Source organism: Buteo buteo, chromosome 14 (genome assembly GCF_964188355.1).
Source record: "Buteo buteo chromosome 14, bButBut1.hap1.1, whole genome shotgun sequence".
NCBI lineage: Eukaryota > Metazoa > Chordata > Aves > Accipitriformes > Accipitridae > Buteo > Buteo buteo.
Window position 1 is genome coordinate 5,422,041 of NC_134184.1, and position 23,690 is coordinate 5,445,730.

The 23,690-nt window shown below is 41.6% G+C and overlaps 1 protein-coding gene across 1 annotated transcript in view; it reads right to left on the reverse strand.

Moving 5' to 3' along the window:
• The window catches only part of IPO5 (importin 5), a 45,032-nt gene extending 33,439 nt beyond the window's left edge, over positions 1-11,593 (reverse strand). The window contains exons 1-3 of the mRNA XM_075045944.1: positions 11,425-11,593; positions 6,620-6,700; positions 470-662 (exon numbers count right to left, since the gene is read on the reverse strand). Of these exons, the coding sequence (XP_074902045.1) occupies positions 470-662; positions 6,620-6,700; positions 11,425-11,517 (367 nt within the window). The 5' untranslated portion in view covers positions 11,518-11,593. The remainder of the gene's footprint in view (positions 1-469; positions 663-6,619; positions 6,701-11,424) is intronic.
• Between the last annotated feature and the right edge of the window lie 12,097 nt (positions 11,594-23,690).

A 23,690-nucleotide genomic window follows, 5' to 3' on the forward strand; every position in this document is an offset into this window, starting at 1 on the left:
AGGTTAAGCAAACTTAAGAGTGGTTAGATCTCAATTGTGCAGGGCAACCAGTCATCATTACTAAAATTAATTTAAAAAAACTGATCTGGAGATGTGTCACAGTGTAAAATATGGCTGAAGTGTTAAATCTAAAGGCATTCAGGAACAGAAGATGATCTCTATTTACTGCTGTATAAAAGCACTCAACTGATGCAGATGTTCAGCATAACATTCTTGAGAATTTAAACAAAATTGGATTTCTAAACCTTAATACAATCTCACCTGAACTCAAAGCAATTTAAAAAGCAGAGTTAAGGAATCTTATTTTTATCTGACCAAGGATAATGTAAACAAATATTATGTTTTATTTTAAACCATGAAATCAGTACATCATGTGCAAACATCTGCACAGACTAGAGAATAAGAGATAAAAATACAACTACTATCAATACATAAATATTTTACCACAACATCAGCTTATATAAAGTACCTATTAAGTTCCTGGCCAATTCAGCAACAATGTCACAGATTTTTTTCCTCATACTGGACTGCGTTTCCAACTGAATAATCAACAGCAATCCACTTTTGATAGAGGTCTGATCATCAGGTGAAAGAGCTGGATAAACTTCTTCAAAAGCAGAAGACAAAAGACGTCGTAGAAGGACAGCTGCCATTTGTCTAGCCTATTGAATAAGAAAGTAAGTATGTTAAAGTGTTTTGACATGATAATCATGCTCTTAGGACCAAAGACGACTGACATCATGCTTCCAAACGATGTTTTCACTGTGTAGACTTGTCTGGTGAATGGAATACCTCTCAAGCAACAGATGACAATTATGATAGTAAGTAAAAACATAGTAAAGAAACATCAGCTTACAACCATGTTTCTGACAATTACAGCTCTTCAAAGAAATAAACATGAAACCACTGAGGTATTCAGGTTTTTTCTAGAGCTGAACCTTGGACATATTTTGTGGCAAGTTAAGGACTTCGCTGCATTATTGAAAGATGTTTAAACCGTGTCTTCTTTCTATTTTAAATGGCCCGCTGAGGTAATTATAATCCAGATAGGTGTTTTTTGATTAACAAGTAACTTAATGGGACAACTTTGTCAGACAATTAACTTGTAAACCCTCCTTCATTTTCTCAAAGAACAAAACTTCTAAAGATTCAGGAACCCAGAGCTAGATTTTGGCAAATAAAACTCTACTCTGAACAAAAAAAACCCCAAAACAAACCCAAAGCTTTCAGCCTTTTGCAGACCTATGATGAAATGTTGTTCTTTAAATTTGAATTTGAGCATAAGAACTGCAATACCACATTACAATCTTCTATGCTTCCTGCTTGCATGCAACAACTCTACAACAGTATGGTTTACATATCTTTATTTATTTACAATTATCCAAGAACTAGAAGCAAAAAACCTGCCTGAGTAATTAAAAATGAATAGAGCAACACAAGCAGTAAAGGCAAGAAGACACATGAAGCACTCTGAATAACTTAATAAATAGGATGTTCACTAACCAGTGTTTCTAGGAGGACAAACAGTAATTAAAAAAACCACCCCCCAAACTTCTAAAGCTTAACATGTGCAACAAAACCTTACATGTGTTAAATCCTCACAAAAAAGCAATCCAATGCAACATACAACCAATTTTTTCCCTAAGATACTGTTATTTAACGTGTACTTGAATGAAAAACGGTTTCACTTATAACAGCCTTTGGAACTCAAAAATGTTGCATGAGCAGGAGAACTAATAAAGTCCAATTTCCAAAAGATCTCTCAACTATATTGCTACAGCGTAACCTATAGATGAGAAACACAAATCACTGCAAAGTCTCAACTTCTAAGGTACCCTGTAAAAATCAGGTATTGCTAGAACATCACCCAAGATACTATTACTGTTATGTTCTGCAGTCTCCAGACTCACTGTGCCTTTTTCCAGTCTACCCAGCCCTCTTCAATACAGCTAAGGAGCAGTGCACACAAAGTGTTGCCACACTACCAGAAGGAAAGGACTAGAATTGGACCTTACTCTAGATAATTCCTTATTCTCCTCCTCCTCAACAGCTCCAATGTGGACCAAAGCCACCACGTACGTAGGATTAGTAGATATTCCCTAGTAGATCTAAGGAAGACAGAAGGTGAATAAAGCGGGTAACAGTGCCCACCCATACTGTAGCTCCCATCATAAGCCAAGGTTCTCTAGCAATAGGTCGTCACATGGGGAACATGAGTTAGGAAGGAAAAAGATTCTTTCGCCACTGCCTCTGGGAATCCCACTACCAATGTGTCCAAAAACTTCAATGGCACCACAATATAATGGTATCTTTCCTTCTCCTACCCTTAGAAGCACCAATATTGTGAAAGATTAAATTTCTCCTCATTAGTATGGTAAACTTACATAGGAGAAGCCTTGACTGGGGAGCAAGTTTGCTGGGACTAGACAAGGCACAGACTCTGATGCAATGTCTTCCCTTACTCAGGGCATCATGTTTCTCTGCATATTCTCTGACATCTGATAATGACTGAACTCACATTATATGCGTTCCTTTCCTGAAGTAATAATAATAGGTGGCCAGATAGGGAATAGAGCTTGTTCTCATAAAGCATGTAGTCTCAAAGATAAGAATTTCCACCTCTGAAGAATTTAATTTTAAAATATTAGAAGAATGACAAACACAGACTGATTGCAAACTAAAAACACAAGTAACAAGGCATACAGAAAGACACAAGATCAGCACTACATGAATTAGCTCCTGGTTATTGTTACTAGCTTAGAAAAAAATTCCCAAATTCCCTAAAGCAAATTCAAATGTTTGAAGGAGTGACAAAGAAGCAATTAACTTCTAATAATAAATGGCATATTTTCCTCAGCAGATATCCACCTATATATGAAAATTACCATTGTCAATTTAATTATGACAAACATGGCTAGATTAAGGGCAGCTCTGGGGCTGTTTCTCCTGCTTTAAGGAAGTACATATTTTTCACACACACTAAAGGCGCTTTTATATTTAAGTGTTACAAGATATGTACCCAAACAAGCATTTTAAAATCCTGCAACTTAGCGGCTATAGCTTTTAACAAGAACAGGAACAATATAAAGTGTATATCCCCAAAGAACTTCAATCTACCAATGAGGCATAAAAAAGCAGAACTCTCTCCTAGCATTGGATTCTTCTGCATGTCTAAATTACTGAGGTGCTGACATACAATTGGAATGTCAAAGGTATTAACATAAAAAGTAGTTCATAATACTCAAATTTCAACACTACTACTTATTAATAGAATTTACAGTGTTTTAAAAATGTTCTAGGATTTTATAGATGATGGAACAAAGGCACAAGAAGAAAACCAACTTGCTGAGCAGGGCAGCAGAAGAATTATCAACAGAAATCTGGGATACCAGGTTCTCCAGTGGCATTCAAAGTATCCAGGTAATCCTAAACATTTTGTAAGAAAAAGACTGACCATCTTGTGTAGCACAGTCACAGTGATTTTTACTTTTGTTTTACTGTTCCTTTTAAGTCCTCAAGGAGGAAAACATGCATGGATGGAAGCAATCAATATTTAGGACACAGTCCAAAGATGGACTTGCACAACCTCATTCAGGGATCCGGCCCCACATGGAATTCAAAGCGCTCAGTGCCTAAGGTCCGCATACAACTCCAAGGCAGAACTGTGGTGTATCAGAAGTCCATGGGCTGCCTGCCTTCCATTTCCAAATGCTGAACAGGAAGCTGCCCACAGCAGTAGTTTTCAGGCTAAGAAATGCAACCCCTTCATGTGACAATATGGAGAGGGGGAAGGGAAAGGTCAGAGCCCTCTAAGAGGGCTGCGAGTACAGCAGAAACACAGTTTTACACAGCATTTGTTATTGTATTTCACAGGGCTTGAAATTAGTCAACTGTAAATTAGGACACAATTGAAAATGCCAATCTAGAGTTAACCAGGAAGAAAATAAATGCAGGAGAAAATGCAGAGCTTCTGCTCCTCTCTAAGATTTAGGTGGTAAATCAAAGCTGCAAAGGAACAGCCTCTTAACACCTGAGACGCATCCTGAGAATAAAATGACCAAATAAACTGTGAATATATACCACCTTTCTGTTCAACCCTTTAAAATGCAGTTGCGTAGGAAGAAGTAGAGTCCTAACTTCATAACAGGGAGACTTAATGTTCAGAAAGTTGGAGACCAGGGTTCAAGCCCCTCCTCAGCCTGAGGGGTACAAAATTGCGTATCATCTGGCACAGAAGTGTTCTAACTGCTAAGTCAGATGCTTCCCTCCACTTCTGTGAAAAGTGTTACTCTGCTATCAGCAAAGCACGAAATGAGAACAGAGGGAAAAGGTGATTATTTCCACAGTTTAGGCATTTGGTTAGGAGAAAACCTGCTATACAGTTAGTTTTTAAAAGAGTTATTTCTGATCTAGCTTAATGTTTTTTTTCCATGTCAAATGCAAGGGGTCCTGGGAGCAGGATCTGAATCCCTGTTTCTCCATTTAAATGCCAAAACTACTAGGTTGCAGAGTCAGGATTCCTCCAACTGCTGTCCAAATAGTCCTACGAATCTTGTATTCTCTACAACACAGCAGCCCAGCTCCTGCAAACAGGATGGAGTATTTTCTTCAGCCTAGTTTTCCTGGTAGGTGGTAAAGCAATACAGAGGCTTCAGGATGAAGAGGGATCTGAACCCAGCTTTCCCATAGCCTGGGCAAGGGATCTTTAAAGTTCTAAGGCTTCTTCCAGCAGCCTGTGTTCAGTGGTGCCAGTACTTTCAGTGCACTCAGAGGACACTTACCAGGCCCAAAGCCCTGTCCACTGGTGACATATATGCTATTCTGCCCAACATTTGGATCTACATAAAACGTACACAGACACAAAATGCCTAGCTGTTGATACCAGCACCACACTGAACACGCACAGAATGCTTCCCTGCGCGTTTATACGCAACATTTAGATGAAGCATGGGGATGACTTCGCTTAGGCTCTAATTAGGCTACTATGTATTTGGATTTTACAGGGAAGAGAGGTTCTGCACAGGTTTTATTAATCAGGATTTTTTTCAGTCCAGCACATAATCTCTACTTAAGTTATGAGCTAACATTTAAACCTTTCTTTGATTTATCCATTGGTGGAGTTAAATGACAAGTTATTGTACAAATGTTAACTTCTGATGTCTTTGGTAAGACTAACTTCTGCAGATGAAAAGTTTGTTTGCACTTGAGTAAGCTGGAAGCCAAGTCCTTGGCAAGATTCTGAACAGTTTTAGACTGGGCTATTTCTTTAGCCAATGTAAAGGGAATAGAATCAGTAAATACATGGCACAAGTATTTATTTACACAAGCATCACTTTGTAGTTGTCAACTCGGACTTCTCAAATGTATTCAAAACAGAAGCATGTGCAATGCTGCTATGACTTCTAGGGCACAGTATTATCTCATTATTCTGATTATTATATATGATGTTCTCATGAAAAAGGCACAGCTGAAGATCTTATTTTTCATGGCAATTTAAATACAGGAGAGACTGCTCTACAGCTTTCTATCTTTTGAAACTTCTCAGAGGGGCAGGAGGGAAAACTACACAGCTCTTATACAACCAGTTGCTAGAGTAATATTGAAGGTTTTTGTCAGAAGAACACTGCTTTGTAGGTAGATAAGCATCAGTATTAGTAAGCTGATACTTACTGAGTGTTAGAAAGCACAAATAGCATCTACCTCTAAATTGAATACAATCTACCAGAAGAGATCATTATCCCGAAACAGCACACTTATACTCTCCTTATAATAGTGTTCAGAAATTCTACATGCTACATCCTTTCGTTGTTCAGTAAAACTCTAGATTTGGGGGGAAAAAAGAAAAAAAAAAAAAAAGTCAAATGTTTTTACTTTAAGTGACACTTAAGTTTGTAATATCTTGAAAGCTTAGTAGTTCTTCACTCTGCGTATCCAACTGAATAATAGTTTTACCAACAAGTACTATACCTGATTCCTGAAGTGTGCCAGCCTTTACAAAACTAAGGAATAACTAAAAGGCACTCTTACTGTATGCCCACAGAATAACTTTATATAGTGCTTAGACTGCCTCCATCCATTCTATAACACTGCTAGATGCCTTAATGAGCATATCCTCCCCAAACAGGACAAAATAAAAAAGCCATCTGAATAAAACACGCAAAACAACTGCTACATTATCTCCCTCCAATTTTGATTTGAGAAGCAAAAGAAGTATCAGATGATACATAAGTTTAACACATTTAGGCGCAGGACTCCAAAATGGAAAGCATTTCTCAGCTGTAACTTGAATGAACATCACAGTACATATTAGTTACACATTTTCAGGAAAGAACCCCATCATTAAGCAAAACACACAACCAGAAAACAATGGAGGTCTAAGCAGTCACTTATGAAAGACTACTTTTGAAACTAAATATCCTACATCAAAAAGTCTCAGCTAGCGAACTTGACATGCAACAAACTAGATGAGTGGTCCCTCTACAAATGTGCATGCAGTAAATTAAGACTCAGTTAATGCCCCACTTGTTCATTTATCCCAAAATGACCAGCACTGATTTCTTGCCCCCCTTCTCCAAGTTCCCTCGAAAATCCATGGAATTCAAAGATTATTGAGACGTACCTCCTCAGCAGCAGCGGTGTTCCTGATTGCTTGTAGGAGGAATGTGATCTTAGATTGACCTGGAATATTCTCATATGTCTCCTGCACAAAAAGGGATACAGCTTATTGTAAACAATTACTAGAAAGCATGTGTTAAGCATTAATATGAATTGACTTTCCTTTTAAAACAACTTCATTATCCAATTAATAGAAAATAACATAGCAAAACCCCTAAACCTATCAAAATAAAAATTTCTGACCTATTTTAAAATCATGGCTGAAGTCTTAGTTACCTAATAAGACCTGCCCTATTGGAATGATCTACATATGCATTACTGGCCACTTAAGAGACGAGTTAAGAAATAACATAAACGGAACACATCCTCCTGGAAATACAATACATACGGAACACGTACCCTCTCGGGAACCCATCATAGCTTCTATCACATCAAAGGATTAAGAACTTTGGAAGCCTGAGACTGAACTATGACCAACAGGTTAATAACCACTGACAAAGGTATAGTCCAAAAATTTGTTCTGTTCTTTTTCTGAACCTTTTTACAGCCTTTACAATGTCAAGTGGCAGTCACACATCTCAACTACATGTTTTGAGTAAGTACTTTTCATTTTGAAACTTCTGCCTGAATTTCAAAAAGAGAGACTATTTAGTCTCCCACTTAGGGAAACCCTCTTAATAAAACGGGAAGTTTAATGAGAAGTTCAGTTACGTTGTCTTACACACTTCTGGCGTGCAGTTCATTCACTATGTTTTTTTAAACTAGATTGTTACGTAGAAGCTAGAGCGAGCACACAACAAAATAGCTTTTGCTATCTAGAACATAGTATACAGGACCACTTTAAAACTATAAATGCTTGTTTCTAATATACCAAACCTATGTAGGTAGGGGCAGGGGAATTACAAGCTGAAGAGCAACCACTTAAAACATTCAGAAATAGTTCCTACGCTTACTAACTCCGAAAGAGTTATTTTTCATGGACACAATCTTGAAGATAAATTACTCCACCCTTTCCAAATATTCTCTATGCCATCCTGAACTCAAGGAACAAGCCTACTATACAAAGCCCAGGTTCGTTTCAATCAGTGCCCTGCCTGCCTACTTCCCATTCTTACCACTGCAGCAGCTCCTTCTAATGTTCTAGTAAATTTACACACCTTGACAGTATACCTGCTATTTTCAATAAAGTAGTTTCCCCATCACACATTTAATATTAGACATCATCTTCCTCCACTTTCTGTACCTGCCTCCTAGTAGGCCTCGTTCACAGAGTCAATTCTTACTTCATATTCTCTCTAGTTACTAATATATGCTCACAGTCAATGAGACTCTGAATCTCCAATGAATCCCTGCATTTAATCTAATCATTTCATGGAGTCTGCAAAATTAAATGAGGTTTAGGGTCAGAATAGAAAGTCTTCTCAGATTAACCATTTCCACAAGTGTATATATTTATATTGCACTATTATCTACAACTATAAAGACAAATACAGAAACAAGAAGGTTCCTTAAACACAGGCCCAGCATGGACCTGAAGCTATGCTTTCATGGACAGCTGAAGCACTGTAAAAGCTGGCTTCCCTCATGCCAATTCTGATAATAATGAAATTCTATTTTGAGTTGTTTAAACTCACTAGAAATGGCAGCAACCTATCCAGTTGTCCACCGACATAATTTTGTCACTTCAGTAAACTGGATTCAGAGGATGCTAAAAAGCACCAGGGGCAAGGCAGGCAAAAGGAACATATGGCCAAAGCCAGAACCTTCCCCCGGTGCTGGTACGTGGAACCAGCAACGTAGTCCTCCATCTTACTACCAGCCTTGGCTACACCCTAACTATGTACCTGGATCCTGCTACATCTTCACAGCATTCCTTTAGTTCATGATTAGTTCCCCAACTACCTTACCCAGAGGTACAATTTTCTCACACAGCTTGACTAACTTCCAGAATACGCGCAAGCAAATATCTATTATCAACACTCAGTACTCCTATGTTCTTCCAAACCTGAGAAATATATTTTTAAAAAGAGCATAAAAATCACCAAAAGACAGTAAAGAAAAGTTTCTCTATCAGAATACAAACACACAAATAAGAGAAAGACAGGCTTTTATAGTCAACAGACAACATTCCAGTAATTTTTAATGGGAGATAAAATGAATGAACCAGGTTTCAGCAAACTGGTCAGAATAAGTTATGAGCGTGCTAGCACATACATAGATGCATATACATAAATACTTGAATAAAATAGGTGATTAGACTTTCTTCCCCTAGGCTTTCCTCCCCCTGCCTTCTGTTTTTTTACAGCTTTCACTACACCCCCACCCAAACAGGGTATGACTGACTCTACATAGCATCTCTCATCCTAATTTCAATGGCCAGACCCATTAGAAATAACCCAAGTCTGTCTCCTTCAGTTCCCAGTCTATCCATTTCTCATTCTCACTGGTTTTCTCTAGACACAAATGAAAACCTGCTACTCAATTTACCTTCAGTTATGTGAATCCCTATAGTATTCAATATTGCCTTTGAACAGTATGTACACTTTAAAAAACTGATTGGACTATGCAGATGTTTAAGATCAAATATGAGTCCTGTATGATTTTAGTAAGCAGATGTTCTAAAGGCTATGCAATACTTTCATCTGAAGAAATCTTACTTCAAGAAACAAACACACACAAAAAAGTCAATCTAGCTCTCTCTGTAGAGAGACAGATTTGTGTTTCTAGGTACAAGTTCACTAACCCACCATGAAGAAGACTGAGCTGGGTTCTTCACAGCTGTGCATGGTAGAAGAATGAGAGACAACAGGCATAAATTGAAAAAAAGGAGGTTCAGACTGGACAGAGGTTCAGACCTCTTTGCTCTAATGAGGACAGTCAAGCAGGAGCGCATTGCTCAGAAAGCCTGTGCAGTCTCCGTTCTTGGAAGTTTTCAAGACTCAACGGGACAAAGCCCCGAGTGACCTGGTCTGACCTGACAGCTGACACTGCTTTGAGCAGGCGATTGCACTACAGACCTCCTGAGGACCCTTCCACTCTGAATAATACTGAACCATAAAAATACTTGCAATACAGCTTGGAAATATGCAGAAACCAATGCCAGATTCAGTGCAGGTAAAGAAGTAAAAGTTATACTACTCGCTTGTATTTGTATATGAAACAAATGGACTCGAAAAGCTTGGTAATCTATCGCACAATTAAGGTTTCTTATTCTGATTGACCACGGTGCCTATGTATCTATGAAGATTAAAAAACCCTGCAACTCGGTTCCAAGCAAGATTCTGACAGAATATGCCAGTTGTAAGAATCTAAGTTTCAGGCTTTTTTTTCCAAGAATGTTTTATTTCACAGGCATTATGACACAGCTGTCCCGTAAATTTGCTTTGTTACAATTTTAATAAAGTTCAAAAAGTTATGAGAAATGTTCTTGCGTTACATGCAGGCAGTTGAGAAGAGAAAAAAATCCAGCTCAGAGGGAATGGCCTCCATTCCAGTTCTATGTTCAGGAATGTGGGAATAATTCTTGCTGCTTCTCTAGAAAGCATCTGCAGTAATCAATACTGAACTTTGCTAACTTTCTAAAAATGCACGCCTCCCCTCCTTCTCATCCCCAAATTACATTTTGGGAATTTTCACTGCAGCATCAGTAACAATAATACTTTTTATTCTTCGCCAAACAATGCGCTGAACTCTGCTGACCGCTGAAGTGATGAGAGCGATAAAAGACCCGATGCAGCCATGCAGTGGGAATTCATGCTAAACCTAGACGCTAGTATTTAATTCAATGGGAGAGATTCCCCACTAGGCTTGACAATGGAGTCTTAAGCATGACAGAGAGAAAGAATTAATGTGGCTTAGCCATCACAAAGAATTTTAGCTGAAATAACACATCCGAAAAGTTTTTGCTGATAGAGGAGAAACTCAGTATATTGAAAATGCTTCTTTTAGGAAAATATTTCTTAGCTGACGAGCCACTTGAATAGGCGGCCCGTTCCGAAGTTAAAAACCAAACTACAGCGTGGCAACACAAGAGGACCTCGGCGGGCCGGGCGGGTGTCTGCGGCCCCGCTCCTGCCCCAGCACAGGCGGCACGGCCCCTCTGCCAGCGCCGCTTCGGGACCGCAGGGACGAGGATACAAGCGCACGATCACGCCCCTCCGAGCTCCGTACCCACGGAGGGCAGACACCCCCCCCCCACACACACACACCTCCCCGTTCCCCAGCCAGCGAGCACCGGCCCCGCCGCCGCCTTGGCCTCCTCTCCCCTCCCCTCGGGAGCCGGGGCCGCGCTCCGTCACGCCGGCCAGCCCGGGCGGAGCCAACCCAGGCCCCGTCTCGCCGTGGGCAACGGGGAGAAACAGCCCCCGTGTGTGGGGGGGGGGGTCCACACCGGCCCCGGCGGGCGCGGGTGGTGGCGGGGGGTGGGTGGGGGGGAGCGGACACGAGGCGGACACGCAGGGCCGCCGGGGCGGGGCGGGCGCGAGACCCCTCGCGCTCCCTCAGGCGCAAGGGGCCAACGGCCGGAGCGGCTCCCCGCTACCCCCCGCGCCTCACCGGGGAGAACGGTCCCGACCGACCGCCCAGCCGCGGAGGGCCGGCGCCGCGATGGGGGGGAGGAGGCCCCGGCCGCCCCGGCAGCAGCTGGGTGCCGCTGCTCACACGTGGGGCTCGGCCGAGCTCCGCCGCCGCCGCCTCCCTGCCCTCCCTCACCCTCACCACCCCCCCCCCCCCCCGTCCGCCCCGGCAAGGTCCGGGAGGTCTGACAGGCCGGCTTGGCGCCCAAGGTCCGGGGCGAGGCGGACCCGTTACCTCGGCCTGCTTGCGGACCGCATTGTCTGGGCTGAGCAGGTTGCCCAGGAGAAGGTAGAACTGCTGCTGCTCCTGCTCCGCCGTCGCCGCCATTGCTGCGAAAGGGAAAGAGAGCGAGGCCGGCCGGGCGGGGACAGGGAGGCGGGGAGGGGGAAAGCCGGCCTCGCCGCCAGCGGAGGGAGAGGGGGCGGAGCCACAGCCGCCGCCGCGCTCTAGCTCCCGGCTCCCCCCTGGGGCCGGCCGCGCCAGCCGCCCTTTCAAACGCTCCCATTGGCTGCGGCGGACGGGACCTCGCCTTCGATTGGCCTGCTTTCTCTGTGACGTTCTGGCGACTCGGAGCGAGGCGGGGAGGGCGACTGAAACAACCGTCCCCGAATTGGGGATTTGTCTCCTCTTGTCTCATTGGTGCGGCCTCCCGGCCGGAGGCGGGAGGCAGAGGCGGGGAGACGCCCCGGGGGGCACGTTCATTGGCGGGCGGCTGTGGCAATCACGCCGGTGATCGGTCAGAGGCGTGGTGGGGCGGTGCGGGGAGGGAGGGAGGGCGGTGGGGGAGGGGGAGGAGAAGGAAAGCGCGGGAGATTGCAAGGCGTCTCCCTCTCCTGTTCGGTGACGTCGTGCGGCCGCCCCGCCCCCCGCCCTCCCTTCCTTTCCCCCCTCAGGGCGGCGGGGGACACACGGAGGTGTCTGTCAGCCCCAACCGGCGGGGGTTGGAGCGGGGGGGAGCCGCTGTGTCCCCTCACAGGGCGGGTGGAGACCCCGAGGGCGGTGACTGGGCCGGGTCTCGGCTGCTGAGGGGGGGTGTGGGGTAACGGTGGTCGTGGGTTCATACAGCGAGGGAGAAACCCTTCAGCACACGGCTGGCTGGTGGAATAGGTGGGCGATAAGGGTAGGGGTCTAGGGCCTGAAGGCGTAGGATCCTGCCTTGTGTACCTTGACGTGGGTCCTCGTCTCGTTCTGCTTCAAACGAGCCCCGCATCCCTCACGCACCCCCGCGTGTATTTTCACGTTCGGGTGATGGGGTCAAAGCCACGCCGGTTCTCAAACAACGGTCAAGAGTGGGCTACCTTCGCGAAACCCAAGTATGGGGTTGAATAAAAGGTAATTCGTATTCCCTGCGCTCACGGGGACTATCAGGTTCGTAACGTGCGTGGCGAGAGGCTTCGAGCGTTGCCCCGCTCACCGGTGGAGGGCTTTCTGTCTCGATGGAGATGTTTGGGGTTCAGCCATTTCTTAACCGAATTAAGAAAGAGTTGCAGGTAGAACTAGAGAATGATTTTAAGCTGACTGAACCCTCAGAAGGACCAAAAGTGAAGACGAATTATGAAAGCGAGCATGCTTTCTTGTGTGAAGTGCTCTTCTGTGAAAGTCCTCAGACCCCAACTATGTGGATTAGGTGTTTACAGCTTCTTACAGGTTCTGCAGGGCCTTTTGGGTGTGATCTTGAAATAAGCACAATTTTCCTGCCTTCCTGTCACCTGTGGTTTGTATGAACTTTAGTAACATTGCTGTCTGCTTTCTATGCGTAAATGAATAAATGTATTTGCTTTCACCTTAAAATGTCTTAGTGGTGATTTCACCATCAATCTGTAGTAGCTAAAGAATGTGGTATCTGATAGGGCTTGGGGAGAGAATGTAAACTGCAGGATGTGGAAGATTGTTTTCTCGCCCATGCTGGGTTTTCCATCTGTAGATGCAGGGAGTGGGTTGTTACATAAAAACTGTCTAGTTGTGTTTGAGAAACAGCTAGGCAAATGAAATCAGTAATTTGCCTAAGACCTAAAAAACAGTTGCCAAATCGTCTTTGGAGTACCAGTGTTTAAACTCAGTCAGTTAGAGCTCCCTTGGAAGGGGAAGGCATGAACAACCTAATGCAATTTGTTAGAGCAAGGCTAGCAAGGGAATCTCTCTATGTCTGTGAGCGTGTTTCCGTTCCTGCCTGTAGAACGATCATTAAACTTGGGTTTAATGCTCTAGCAATGCATTTGAGTACATTTTGCCCTGGTACTCAAAGCATAGAAGGAAGCATCTGCACTGGGTTGAGAAGGACCTGCTGGTAGGCCCAGCAGATCAATGCTGTTCCACTTCAAATCCTAACAGAGTTTGGTGAAAGCAGATTAAAAACTTCACTTAGGTAAAAAGTAGTTGAGATATTGGAAGGAGTCCAAAGGAATTCAGAATGCCGCTAATGCAATGTGATCAGAGTGTCTGCCACGGCAGGTGCTTGTTCTCACCTGGGACCAGTTTGAAGCCAAAGTGTGGGAAGCAGCCAGAAACTATGCTGAAGGAGCAGGTATCAGCACCAAAGATGGTTTGAACAAGTACCTGAGGAGAGCTCAAACAGGTACAGCCACAAAGCAGTCAGCAGCAAGGTTGGTGTTGCTGGACACCACACAACTTCTGCAGTCTGTCTCAATGAAAAAAAAAAGTACAAAGTACTGAAAACTGTTCCACATGCTTTGAAATAAAGGAAGGTGTTCATTAAGTAGCAGAAATCAGAAGGACTACCTTGACCTTTTCTAACAGTCTAGACCCAAGAAGTGTGTTGAACTAGAGTTCATCCAAAGAAACTTTATTGACATTTTAAAACTCAGACAGACTGAGAAATGGAAAATTCAAGTCTTTGAAAAGCGGAAGCTTTATTGAAGTATTTATTAAACTTCATAACTCTGCTAACAAATGGATTATAAATAAAGGGAGAGCTGGGAAATGATTTTATTATACCCAAGGAATGCTGTAAGGTTTCTGCCAGAGTAATAGGAGATGTGGGATAACAAACAAAATGAGGAAAGGTGTCTCAGACCCTTGTAAAATACTTTCTGACGCTGACTTACAGGTGAAGGGTTTGACATGTATGTGTTACAACCTTCAGAAGCAAAGAATGAGATGAAGGGAGAGTAGAGAAAAGAAAGATAAGGAAAAGAAGATAAAGCAAAATAAATCCAAACCTAGTTACTAAGCATAGTAACAGACCAACTGTGTCCAGAGTCCTTAAGATGTCAGCTCTACCATATGAGGAGATCTACCATATGTTTAAAGTGCCTGTTGATGGCCCGTATGGATTCCATATCCTCTATGTATCACAAAAATGCAGCCATGATAGCCTGAGGGACCAGAGAAGAGTTTAAAAAGTGCATGAAGGCAGATTTCCAGCAAAAGTCAACAAAATGGAGCAAGTTGATGTCAGCGGCAAGCTGTGCTCTCGCAGGGGCTGGCCAAAGCTATCTTGGCAGAGCAAGCTATCTGCTAAGAGGACGCGGCGTCTGAGGATTGTTCTGGTCAAAAGGTGGGGTAAGGCAAAGAATTACAAGCCTGTCAGTGGTGAGCATCAGTAGTGGACTACAGTTTTCACAGATCCTTTGTTCACCTCTTTCTTGTACTCGGAGCTCAGGAAGGGCATAGCGGTTGGTTCCCATGCCCAAAGCAGAGTGGGGGGGATGCCTGTAACTACAAAGGGTGCTGACAGAGATGCTGCTCTTTCAGTTCTACTCCCAGAAGCCCTGACCTGTGGCTTCCTGCTGCTTTTCTGTATTGGGAAGGCACAGCTGGGCTTGATGGAGGTGATACAACCGTGCCTAGCTAGGAGCGGAGAGGAGTGCTAGGGTGGTGTGAGCATGCTGGGAGTCTGGAGAACTGCCATCAACCACTAATGAGATCCAAAATTATTGGGCAGGAACTTTCTGAAGTCATTGGAATGGTTAATGAGCTTAATGACAAGACAGGAAAGCTTCACATGCAGGTTGTACGGCAGAGCCTACACACTGCAGATTTGGAAAGGTACTGTGTCTGTGAAGAAGCTTTGAATGTTATGTAGTACTGGGAAGAGGCATCTCAGACTTCCCCCCGACAGATTTACTCACTGAAAGTCAAATATCCCTTAAGAGGACATCAGACTGAGGGAATTTTGCTCTGCCCAGAAAGCAGAACTCGTAGGGACTTCTCTGTATGTCTGGGAGTATTTTCTGACAGACCAGGTATACCTGATAAAAGAGTTCACGCTAACCTTACCAGTGATCGCCAGACAGCAGAGAATGAAGTGTACTGGGCTGGGATAACCTATGGAGATAAGTGATTACTTGAACAGGGCTCTTCCCACTGGTCATTTTACTGAAGAGCGATAAAGTGGAAGAAGTCGGAGCCAAGGGTTTTGTGAGGATTACAGATAACTTTACACTGAAGCTGTGCTTGCTCTATCATAAGACAAGGATAATTTACTGAACTGCCTGAGCAGTACCAAGTGCTACAGCCTGCCAAACTTCACTAAGCTGCCCATGCAAATCCCACTGGAAAAATAGTAGTTTGTATTTGTTATTTGGCCTTTGAGTTCAAGACAAGACCATGCAATTTTGTTAATTTAGGAGGCACCTTTCCGCGACTTATGAACCAAATGTTTGTAGGACTGCATGATTTGATGTATTGACAACACAGAGGTTGGGAAGAATGCAAAAAACATGGGGTTCATTCATATTGAAAAAAATGGATAAAGTATGAAAATATAAATCAGTTTTAGTCAATAACAGCAAGAGGTGGTAGGGAGAGATGTAACTACTCTCTAAGAAACTAAGATAAAGAGACAGGGGATTAGCTTGTACCAAAAACCAAACACAAAATTGGTCATTCCTTTCTTAGAATTGAATTCAGTATTATAGAATTCAGTTAGTATTGAAGATTTATGTGGATGGCTTCAGTGCTATTGTTGCTTTTATTAGGCCAGTTTGTCAAAAGCATCCATCTGACAAGCTGGTCTGAGCAGAGCCTTGTCACAGAGGCTTTGAGCAGGGTAAAGAAACTTTCTGACCCTCCCTGCGTTAGCGTAGATTACAGTAAAATACTTGAATGACCTGCTAGTGCTTCAGATGCAGGTCTATTGATGATGCTTTTCTTGGCACGGAAAGGGAGCTTTTAAAAGCAAGACATGAACACGAACAGAATTACTCAAAAATGAATACATTGCCATTGTGTGGGCTATTAGATGAAACACCATTTCCTCGATCACAAATTCAGGGTCCCCAGGGAATGAGTAGTAGTGAGATTTTTGTCAATGTCTCATAATATCCATGGTGAGTGTCCTTTATCCCTAGAGGGCCAAACTTGACAACCTTAAAATGAATTCAGTATGAAAGAATGTAGTTTTGAAGGAGTGAATGTTGGCAGGTGTGATTACATAGTTATTTCTTTGGCAAGCCTCTGTGCTTAAAGCATCTTGCCAGGCTGCGAGGGAATAGGCAGATTCACAACCATTTTCATACATTTACTCACTATCCTTTTTATTGTATAGCATATTTTGTAAGTACACAGAATGAAAGTAAAGCGATATTCTTTCTGAGGCAATGAGCAAGATACTGTGGAATACTTGCTGAGCTCCTGCCAAAAATGTTGCTTTTCCTACAGAAAAAGTTGAAAGCTGCCTGCTGTATCAGGACAGTAGCTTAACTGCCTCCTTGCTGTCGGTTTGACATTTCATCAGGTATTATTCAGAAATAACATAAAATCATGAAAACCGTTGTGGAAATGCACTACTGCTATGTCTGGGTCGGCTTGCCAGAATTCAAGATTCAGCTGTAGTTCCTGCTTCACCCAGAAGTGATTCTGCCTTACCCTTGCACAACTTCATTTCTCCTTCCAGCTTCCCTATGCGTGGGAGAAAAGAGATTGCTAAATAGTCAAAATTGAACCCATTTTGCTATATTGATAGAAGAATAGACCTTTCAGCAGGACTCAAATTTGCAATTGTGCATTAGACAGAGCATTAATTTGTTTGGCATATTAGTTGGCTTATAATTGGGAAATCTATTGGAAGGAAGCATATTCTGAGAGCACATAATTACAACACAGTGCGTTTCCAGATTACTAAGATTTACATGCCCAAAACATGTGTTGAATGTCAAATTTCATTTATTGTATAGTTTATCTCATAAATCACTTGCTAATTTTTTGCATATAATACATTGCATTTGTCACACCTTTATAAAAATTCAGCTACTGTTAACCTGTTTCAACACACTTCTGAAAGAACATTTTTAGATTATCAGATTAGAGAAGATGTTAATTGCAGATTTAAAAGGGCCAGTGTTAATAAGAGATTAAGAAAACCATGAAAATGTGACTTATTGTAAAGAAACTATTAAATAATCTACATGGGAAAAAAAAAAAAGACCTGAAATTCTATCAGTTAGTCATACTCCTTGGTAAGCAGATGGAAGGACGTATGGACACAAGACAGGTAGAAAATTAGGTATGATTTGGTGAAGTGATAGAGTGGCAAAACCACTGATTTGGGTTGCTTGAAGAGAAGCGTGGCTTCCTGGAGTGGAGAGATGATCATTGCTGTGGAAGCATCACCTCGTGTGATCAGAGGAAAGTACCAAACACAAGTGCAGATTACAAGTTGTGTGTATGGCATTTCCATTCCCTTTGATGAAAATTGAATGTGCTTATCACAGGAAAGACTCTAACCTAGAATTAGGGGACTGGGAGGATGCATTTAAAGGAAAAGCTAGAAGAGATAACCAGCAATTACCATGATAGGTATTACAAACAGAAATTACACTGTTGAGAGTTATATGAAGTATTACATATCTTTACACATGGGCTAAATTAAAGGAAAAAAATCCTTTGGCTGTATTTTTGGAAAATTTCCCTTGAACTTCCTTGATCATATGAGGTCACATATGTAAGTAACTGTGCTGTAACGTTTAGTATTTTCCAAATCCCGAGTGCTTAGCTTTGTAAACTTAAATATTTTTCTAGACTATTATTAAAAAAAAAAAAAAAAAAAAGTAAAAAAACCTATCATATGAGAATAAGACAGAACATCATAAAGGTATGGTCTTCCCTCTGGCCTGGCTTTCCAGTGAGTGAGTATTTGAACCTGTCTCTCTATACTCTTCAGGTGCTACAGGTTGGTTCCAGCTGTTAACCTGGGCAAAACTGGCTCAGATGTGCTCTTGCAGAGCAAAAATCCAGCTCAACAGTGGCCTCTGGGATTCTCACTCTATTCAACATTTTTGAGAAATTGTCTGGAAAAAGTCATAACAAGTGTCTATTCAGAGCATATGAATTGTGTCTTTTTTTGAAGGTTGGGCAATATTTTGAGTGTGCTGGGTTAAAATGGCTTTTTCCAGAGACAGTTTATGTTACATAATTGCATTAAAAAAATTCCCCAGTGCAAATTTCAAGGCCTTCCAAGCAGGCATGTCTCAAAGAAAAACTTGTAAGAGTTTGTTAATGTGGGCAAACCAAAATACTGTCCTTTAGTCCCATTCTTGGAAATGCCTAACTGTTCTGCATGAAATCAAAATAAAAGTGGTTGATACAAACATGGAAAATTTTTGTACAGGTTGTAGAGTTCGATAAAATTTAAAAAGTAGTGGGGTACCAGCTGAGTTGTTACCATGCTTTTATTACCTTTTCATTTATAAAATACGTAGTTGTGTCACCTCATATAATTCTGACATCTTCCAGCCATTAAATTCCATTCTTGCCTGTGGCTCCAGGGGTCTCTTAGACATAGAGTATGAAGTGGCATTGGTTCCACTCACTTGTTTTTCATTATTCCTTAGAAACTGAAAGTTGTTCCCGAAGAAGAATGAAGGTCAAATTGTTTAATTAAAAGAAGATTTGATTTTTTTTTTAAATAGGGATGGAGACCGAGAACAGTCTGCAAGACATATTGAGCTCCGAAGAGTTTCAGTTTAATCTAGTTTAGATTTAATTTAGTTTTAATTGCCCTGAATACCAAACTTATCTGAGAAGTCTAGAAAGTACTTTATTTTTCTTCTTGTCTCTTTTAGCTTCCTAACATTACATTTCTCTAGCTCTCTTTCATCAAATCTCTCATAAGCTATCTGTAGTTCAGGTATCTGTATTCTTCATGCTCTCATTGAATTTATTTGTTCAGAGTCTGTGATTCTTTTTTTATGCCAAAGATAGAGCACAGTATTTGTCACTTCAGTCAAACTGAAAAGATAGTATCAGAATTTGAACAATAAATTGTTGGATCATGCATGCTATTTGGGAAGAAATATACGGTATCTCTTCTCTCTATGCTAATGGTTGTTTCTGTCCTTTATAGTTTATAACAACTTCTCCTCCTCCAGATCTACCTGAAAACATTTTTTATTGTATTTTTTTAAGAAAAGCTTTTCAAATATCTCTTTGTTGTGCCTTACACCATAATTAGCCTAAAATGTCAAGGTGCCAAGTTGTTAGTTTGCATGTCAATTGCTTCTTACTAGTGTAGCAGAAAAAATCAAGCTCAGTTTCTAAAGCAACATGAATATGGTTTTAGTAGTATTCTCTTGTTATATGGCTCTAACATTTTAATAGAATATGTAAATAAGTGTAAATAGTACAAAGACTTTTTTTTTTTTTTTTAAACCAACGTGTTGAAGGGCTGGGTGCCAGAAAATACATATTGGACTTTTTTTCATATGGTTCAGTGAAACACAGTACCTTTTGCTTGCCTTCTTTTTGTGGGGGAGATTGAAAAGGATAACGCAAACCGTAAAAAACTCACACAATATCATCCATTGCAAGGGTTGATGTGTCGATGGTATTTTGCCGTGGAGGTTTTTTTGTAAGAAGAAGATGAAAGACGGACAGATGTTTGATGAAACAGTTAATGAAAAAGAATGATGCTTGGAACAGTTGATAAAACAACTGCCAAAGGGGCATGTCCTATTGATGGATGGTTTATCTCTTTCAAGTAAGCTATATTGCGGGTAATAAATACTGGCAAACAGTAATGGCTAACAAAAGGTTTAGAAATCACCATAACTCTGCTTAACCTTAACAGAGCAGTATTTGCTTGATTTTGACAGAATCTCATTATGGGTAAATAAAGATCTTTCAGGGAAGATCACATTTATCTAATGAAAGTTTTTTTGTGGGCCAGGGTATTTAAATTCTGATAGTTTTGGTAAATAAAGTCAAATTAATTTTTTCCCCAGAGCTTCTATTGCTCCTAAAATCCAACCATAGCAATGGTCAAATAAAATGATTGGAAAAAATTGGATGAACATGTTTTTGCTTTAAGATTAATGTAGCAAAATGGAATAAAAATTAACTGCAGGAAGGCATGATAAATTTGCAGTAAAGACTCCCGCAGCGTTTTTCCTTGTTTTTCTTTTTCCTCAGATTACCTTTTTTTTTTTTTTCTTGCTGATATAAATACTTCAAAAACGTATTGAGAGACACATTCTGTTGTTCTTAAAAATTTTCGAAGGAAATCAATGACACACTGGACCAGCAAAAAACTCTGCCCCAGAGTTTTCACCTTAGGCATATAATGCAATATAAAGAGAAAATCTATGGAAGAAGTGGATGTGTGATGTTCTACCTCTGTGTTTTCTGTGCTTGTTATTTGGATGCTGGGCACATTTCAGTCACTGTTTTTGTCTGCTACGGTCCAAGTTTCAGGTCCTGGATGTGTTATAATTGTAGAAGTCTTCCTAGGCAACCCATGCGTAGCTTGGAAAGTAGGTTGTTTGGAAAAAGGGACAGGAACTATTTTCATGACTCTTGCTATATTTGGCCTCCTTTGGTGCCATAGTCATAAATAAATGTGCTTTCCTGGGGAGGATATAGTTCTGGTTTGGGAAATAACAACAAAGATCCAGAAGAAAAAAATAATAATGAAGTAACACGGGAAAATTCAGTGATGGAGGTGGCAAGTGAAAACTTAAGAATTGTGTTGGGTTCCTCCTATGAGTCCGAAGATCCTCACTCTTGCCTTCTCCCCTGCGTGCTTTGCTCCTATGTGGAAAGGCATGTCTCCTTATGCTGGGCACCTCATCCTCTAATATCAAGCATCTGCCACATGCCCATCTGGAATTTCTATCAATGGGTGATGACAAAGCATCTGAGATATTAAACTGGAGGCATTAGGGCAGATGCCTTTCTCCAGCCATTAAAAATAGAAGTTTGAGAGTGTCTTCCAACCTTTTCCCATGACATGTCTGGGTTTGCTTCCCATTACAGAGAGGGTGCCAGGTTAGAAGGATTTTAAGCAGGACTCAGTATGGCAATTTTTGTTCTTAATGGGAAAATTTTTAACATAATGAGTCGGTTGTTTATCAGTTACAGAAAATATCACCTGGAGGGTTATGCTGAAGTTATTTCCCAGAAGGAAACACTCTTTCCCCAAAATAGATTATGAATTCAAGTAGACCTCTGCTTATCCTCAGTAACGTTAGGCAAGAAAGCAGCATGCTGATGGAACAGCATCCTGCTTAGCATGTAATGTTCTGCAGGCAACCGGCAGCTCTGCCTTGGTTATACTGAGTAGTGCTCCCGCATGTCTCAGCAGTCATTTACATGCTGCAGTATAAGTGAGCTGCCTGATAAAAGCATCAGCTTGTGAAGTGTTTGTTTCAAGAACTTTTTAAATGGTTAGATCTAGAAAAGTGTGAGGATCCAGCGAGGAGAAAATTATTTTCTTGCTAAATCAAGGACTGCAAGACTTTTGTGGCCAATAATAGTTCAATTCCCCAGGTAAAACACAGTTTAATTCCTGTGATAGCAGCAAGCAGCTTGGAAGACACGACAGGCAAGGTGTGGTTGCTTTGACCAAGAGCACACGTCTCGATGTTTTAGGCAAGAAAATCACGGGCTGGTGATTCGTCTGGAGTATTAGCCCATTGAAAGAAACGTGCGCAGCCTGTGGGACCACCACCCATCCGGATTCAGGTGGTCAGGGTCTGGTGGCCATCAGCGTTGCCTCTCGCACACATGCAGCATATGCAGCAGGAGCAGCTTCCGCTCTATGGCTTGGTTCATCTCTGCTTCTAGACATCTCAATGCCAAGGAAAGTTTTCTTTTGCTGTGTTCTGTTGTAAAAACCTCTTCTGTAAGACAAAAATGAAATGTGTATGTCCACAAAGTTCATGTTAATCCGTTTGCTCTGCTTATTCTAGTTTGGTTCTTGTCTACACTTATTTCATGGGTAAAAATATGATTTAAAGTGTTCTTTATACTATATCTCTGCTTATTGTCATAACTGGAATTCTCAAAGCGGCTAGTCACCAGAAGCACCTCTGTTCTGAATACTTTTTAAATAATAAGGCTTTGAAGCTTTTCTCTGCAGAGCTATTTCAAAATGTCAAGAGCAAAGTTATTCTATCGCTTTAGCTGTAGCAGTCACTATCTCAGATAAAATATATGGTTCTATTTCCCTGTCATTTGGATCATTTGATTGGATATACTTTGCAATTTTCCTTTTAATTGGAATTTCTGCTTTTTCTTCATGAGAATTATCATGTGCCTCACCCCATAATTTCCAAACTAATGCGTAAAAATGTGTTTTATTGGCTGGTATTATGATATTGAAAATCCTTTGAATTCTTCCTTTAACAGTGGTTGAATCACCAGAGGCATTTCCTCTGAGTGCAAAAATGGAATTACTAACCAAACTGAGTAAAGTTTAAAAAACGTAAATAGTATTAAAAATGAACGATGTCTCACTGCATAAAAATCATACCCATAAATAGGGTATTTTAGCTGTTCATTAAGATTCTTTTCTTCTTTGCCTGCTGCTCGTTTGAAGCAGCTGAGAGTAAGTATCTGTGAGATGAAACACAGTTCAGGTTACTCTCAGCTGTTAAAAAAGGAAGGTAGGTCAAATGAGAGGCAGCCGTCATCCCTCTGGAGATGACAGCCCCTGATCCTGCCCTTCGCCCCGATTAGACAGACCCGGCCGGGATAACTGTTGGGGAATGATCTGGGATGTCGAAGCCTACGGGCTGGTGAAACGCCTAAAGCGTGCTTTCTGACTGCTTGGTCTTACAGCTGTCATTTACACAGAGGCACTGCAAGTGCAAAATAAATGTTAGGTGTGAACTGGTCAGCTGTGATAGCGCTTCCTAACTATTTAAAATATCGAATCACAAAACAGTTCAGCTGGGAAGGGGTCTCTGAAGACCATCTAGTCCCAGCAGCCTGCTCAAAGCAAGACCGACTTCCAAGTTAGGTCGGGTGGCCGATACGTGGGTAAACGTGTATAAACATGGCTCAGGGGAGAATTAGCCTTAGCTGGGTCAAAACAGACCTGGACTAGGAAAAACAAAAGTTTTTATAAACTAACATGAGCACTTAAAGCTTTTCTAGTAAAAATTGCCTTTTCTTCATAAGGGTCTGTATGCCCGTTCCACGCCGACAAGACCTCAACTTTTTGATACCACCGTAACGCTACCTCCCCTAATGAATCACATCCTCGGTGAAGAAGCTTCCTCTGGGATGGTGCCAGCATACGCTGCATTCTCCGTCCTACT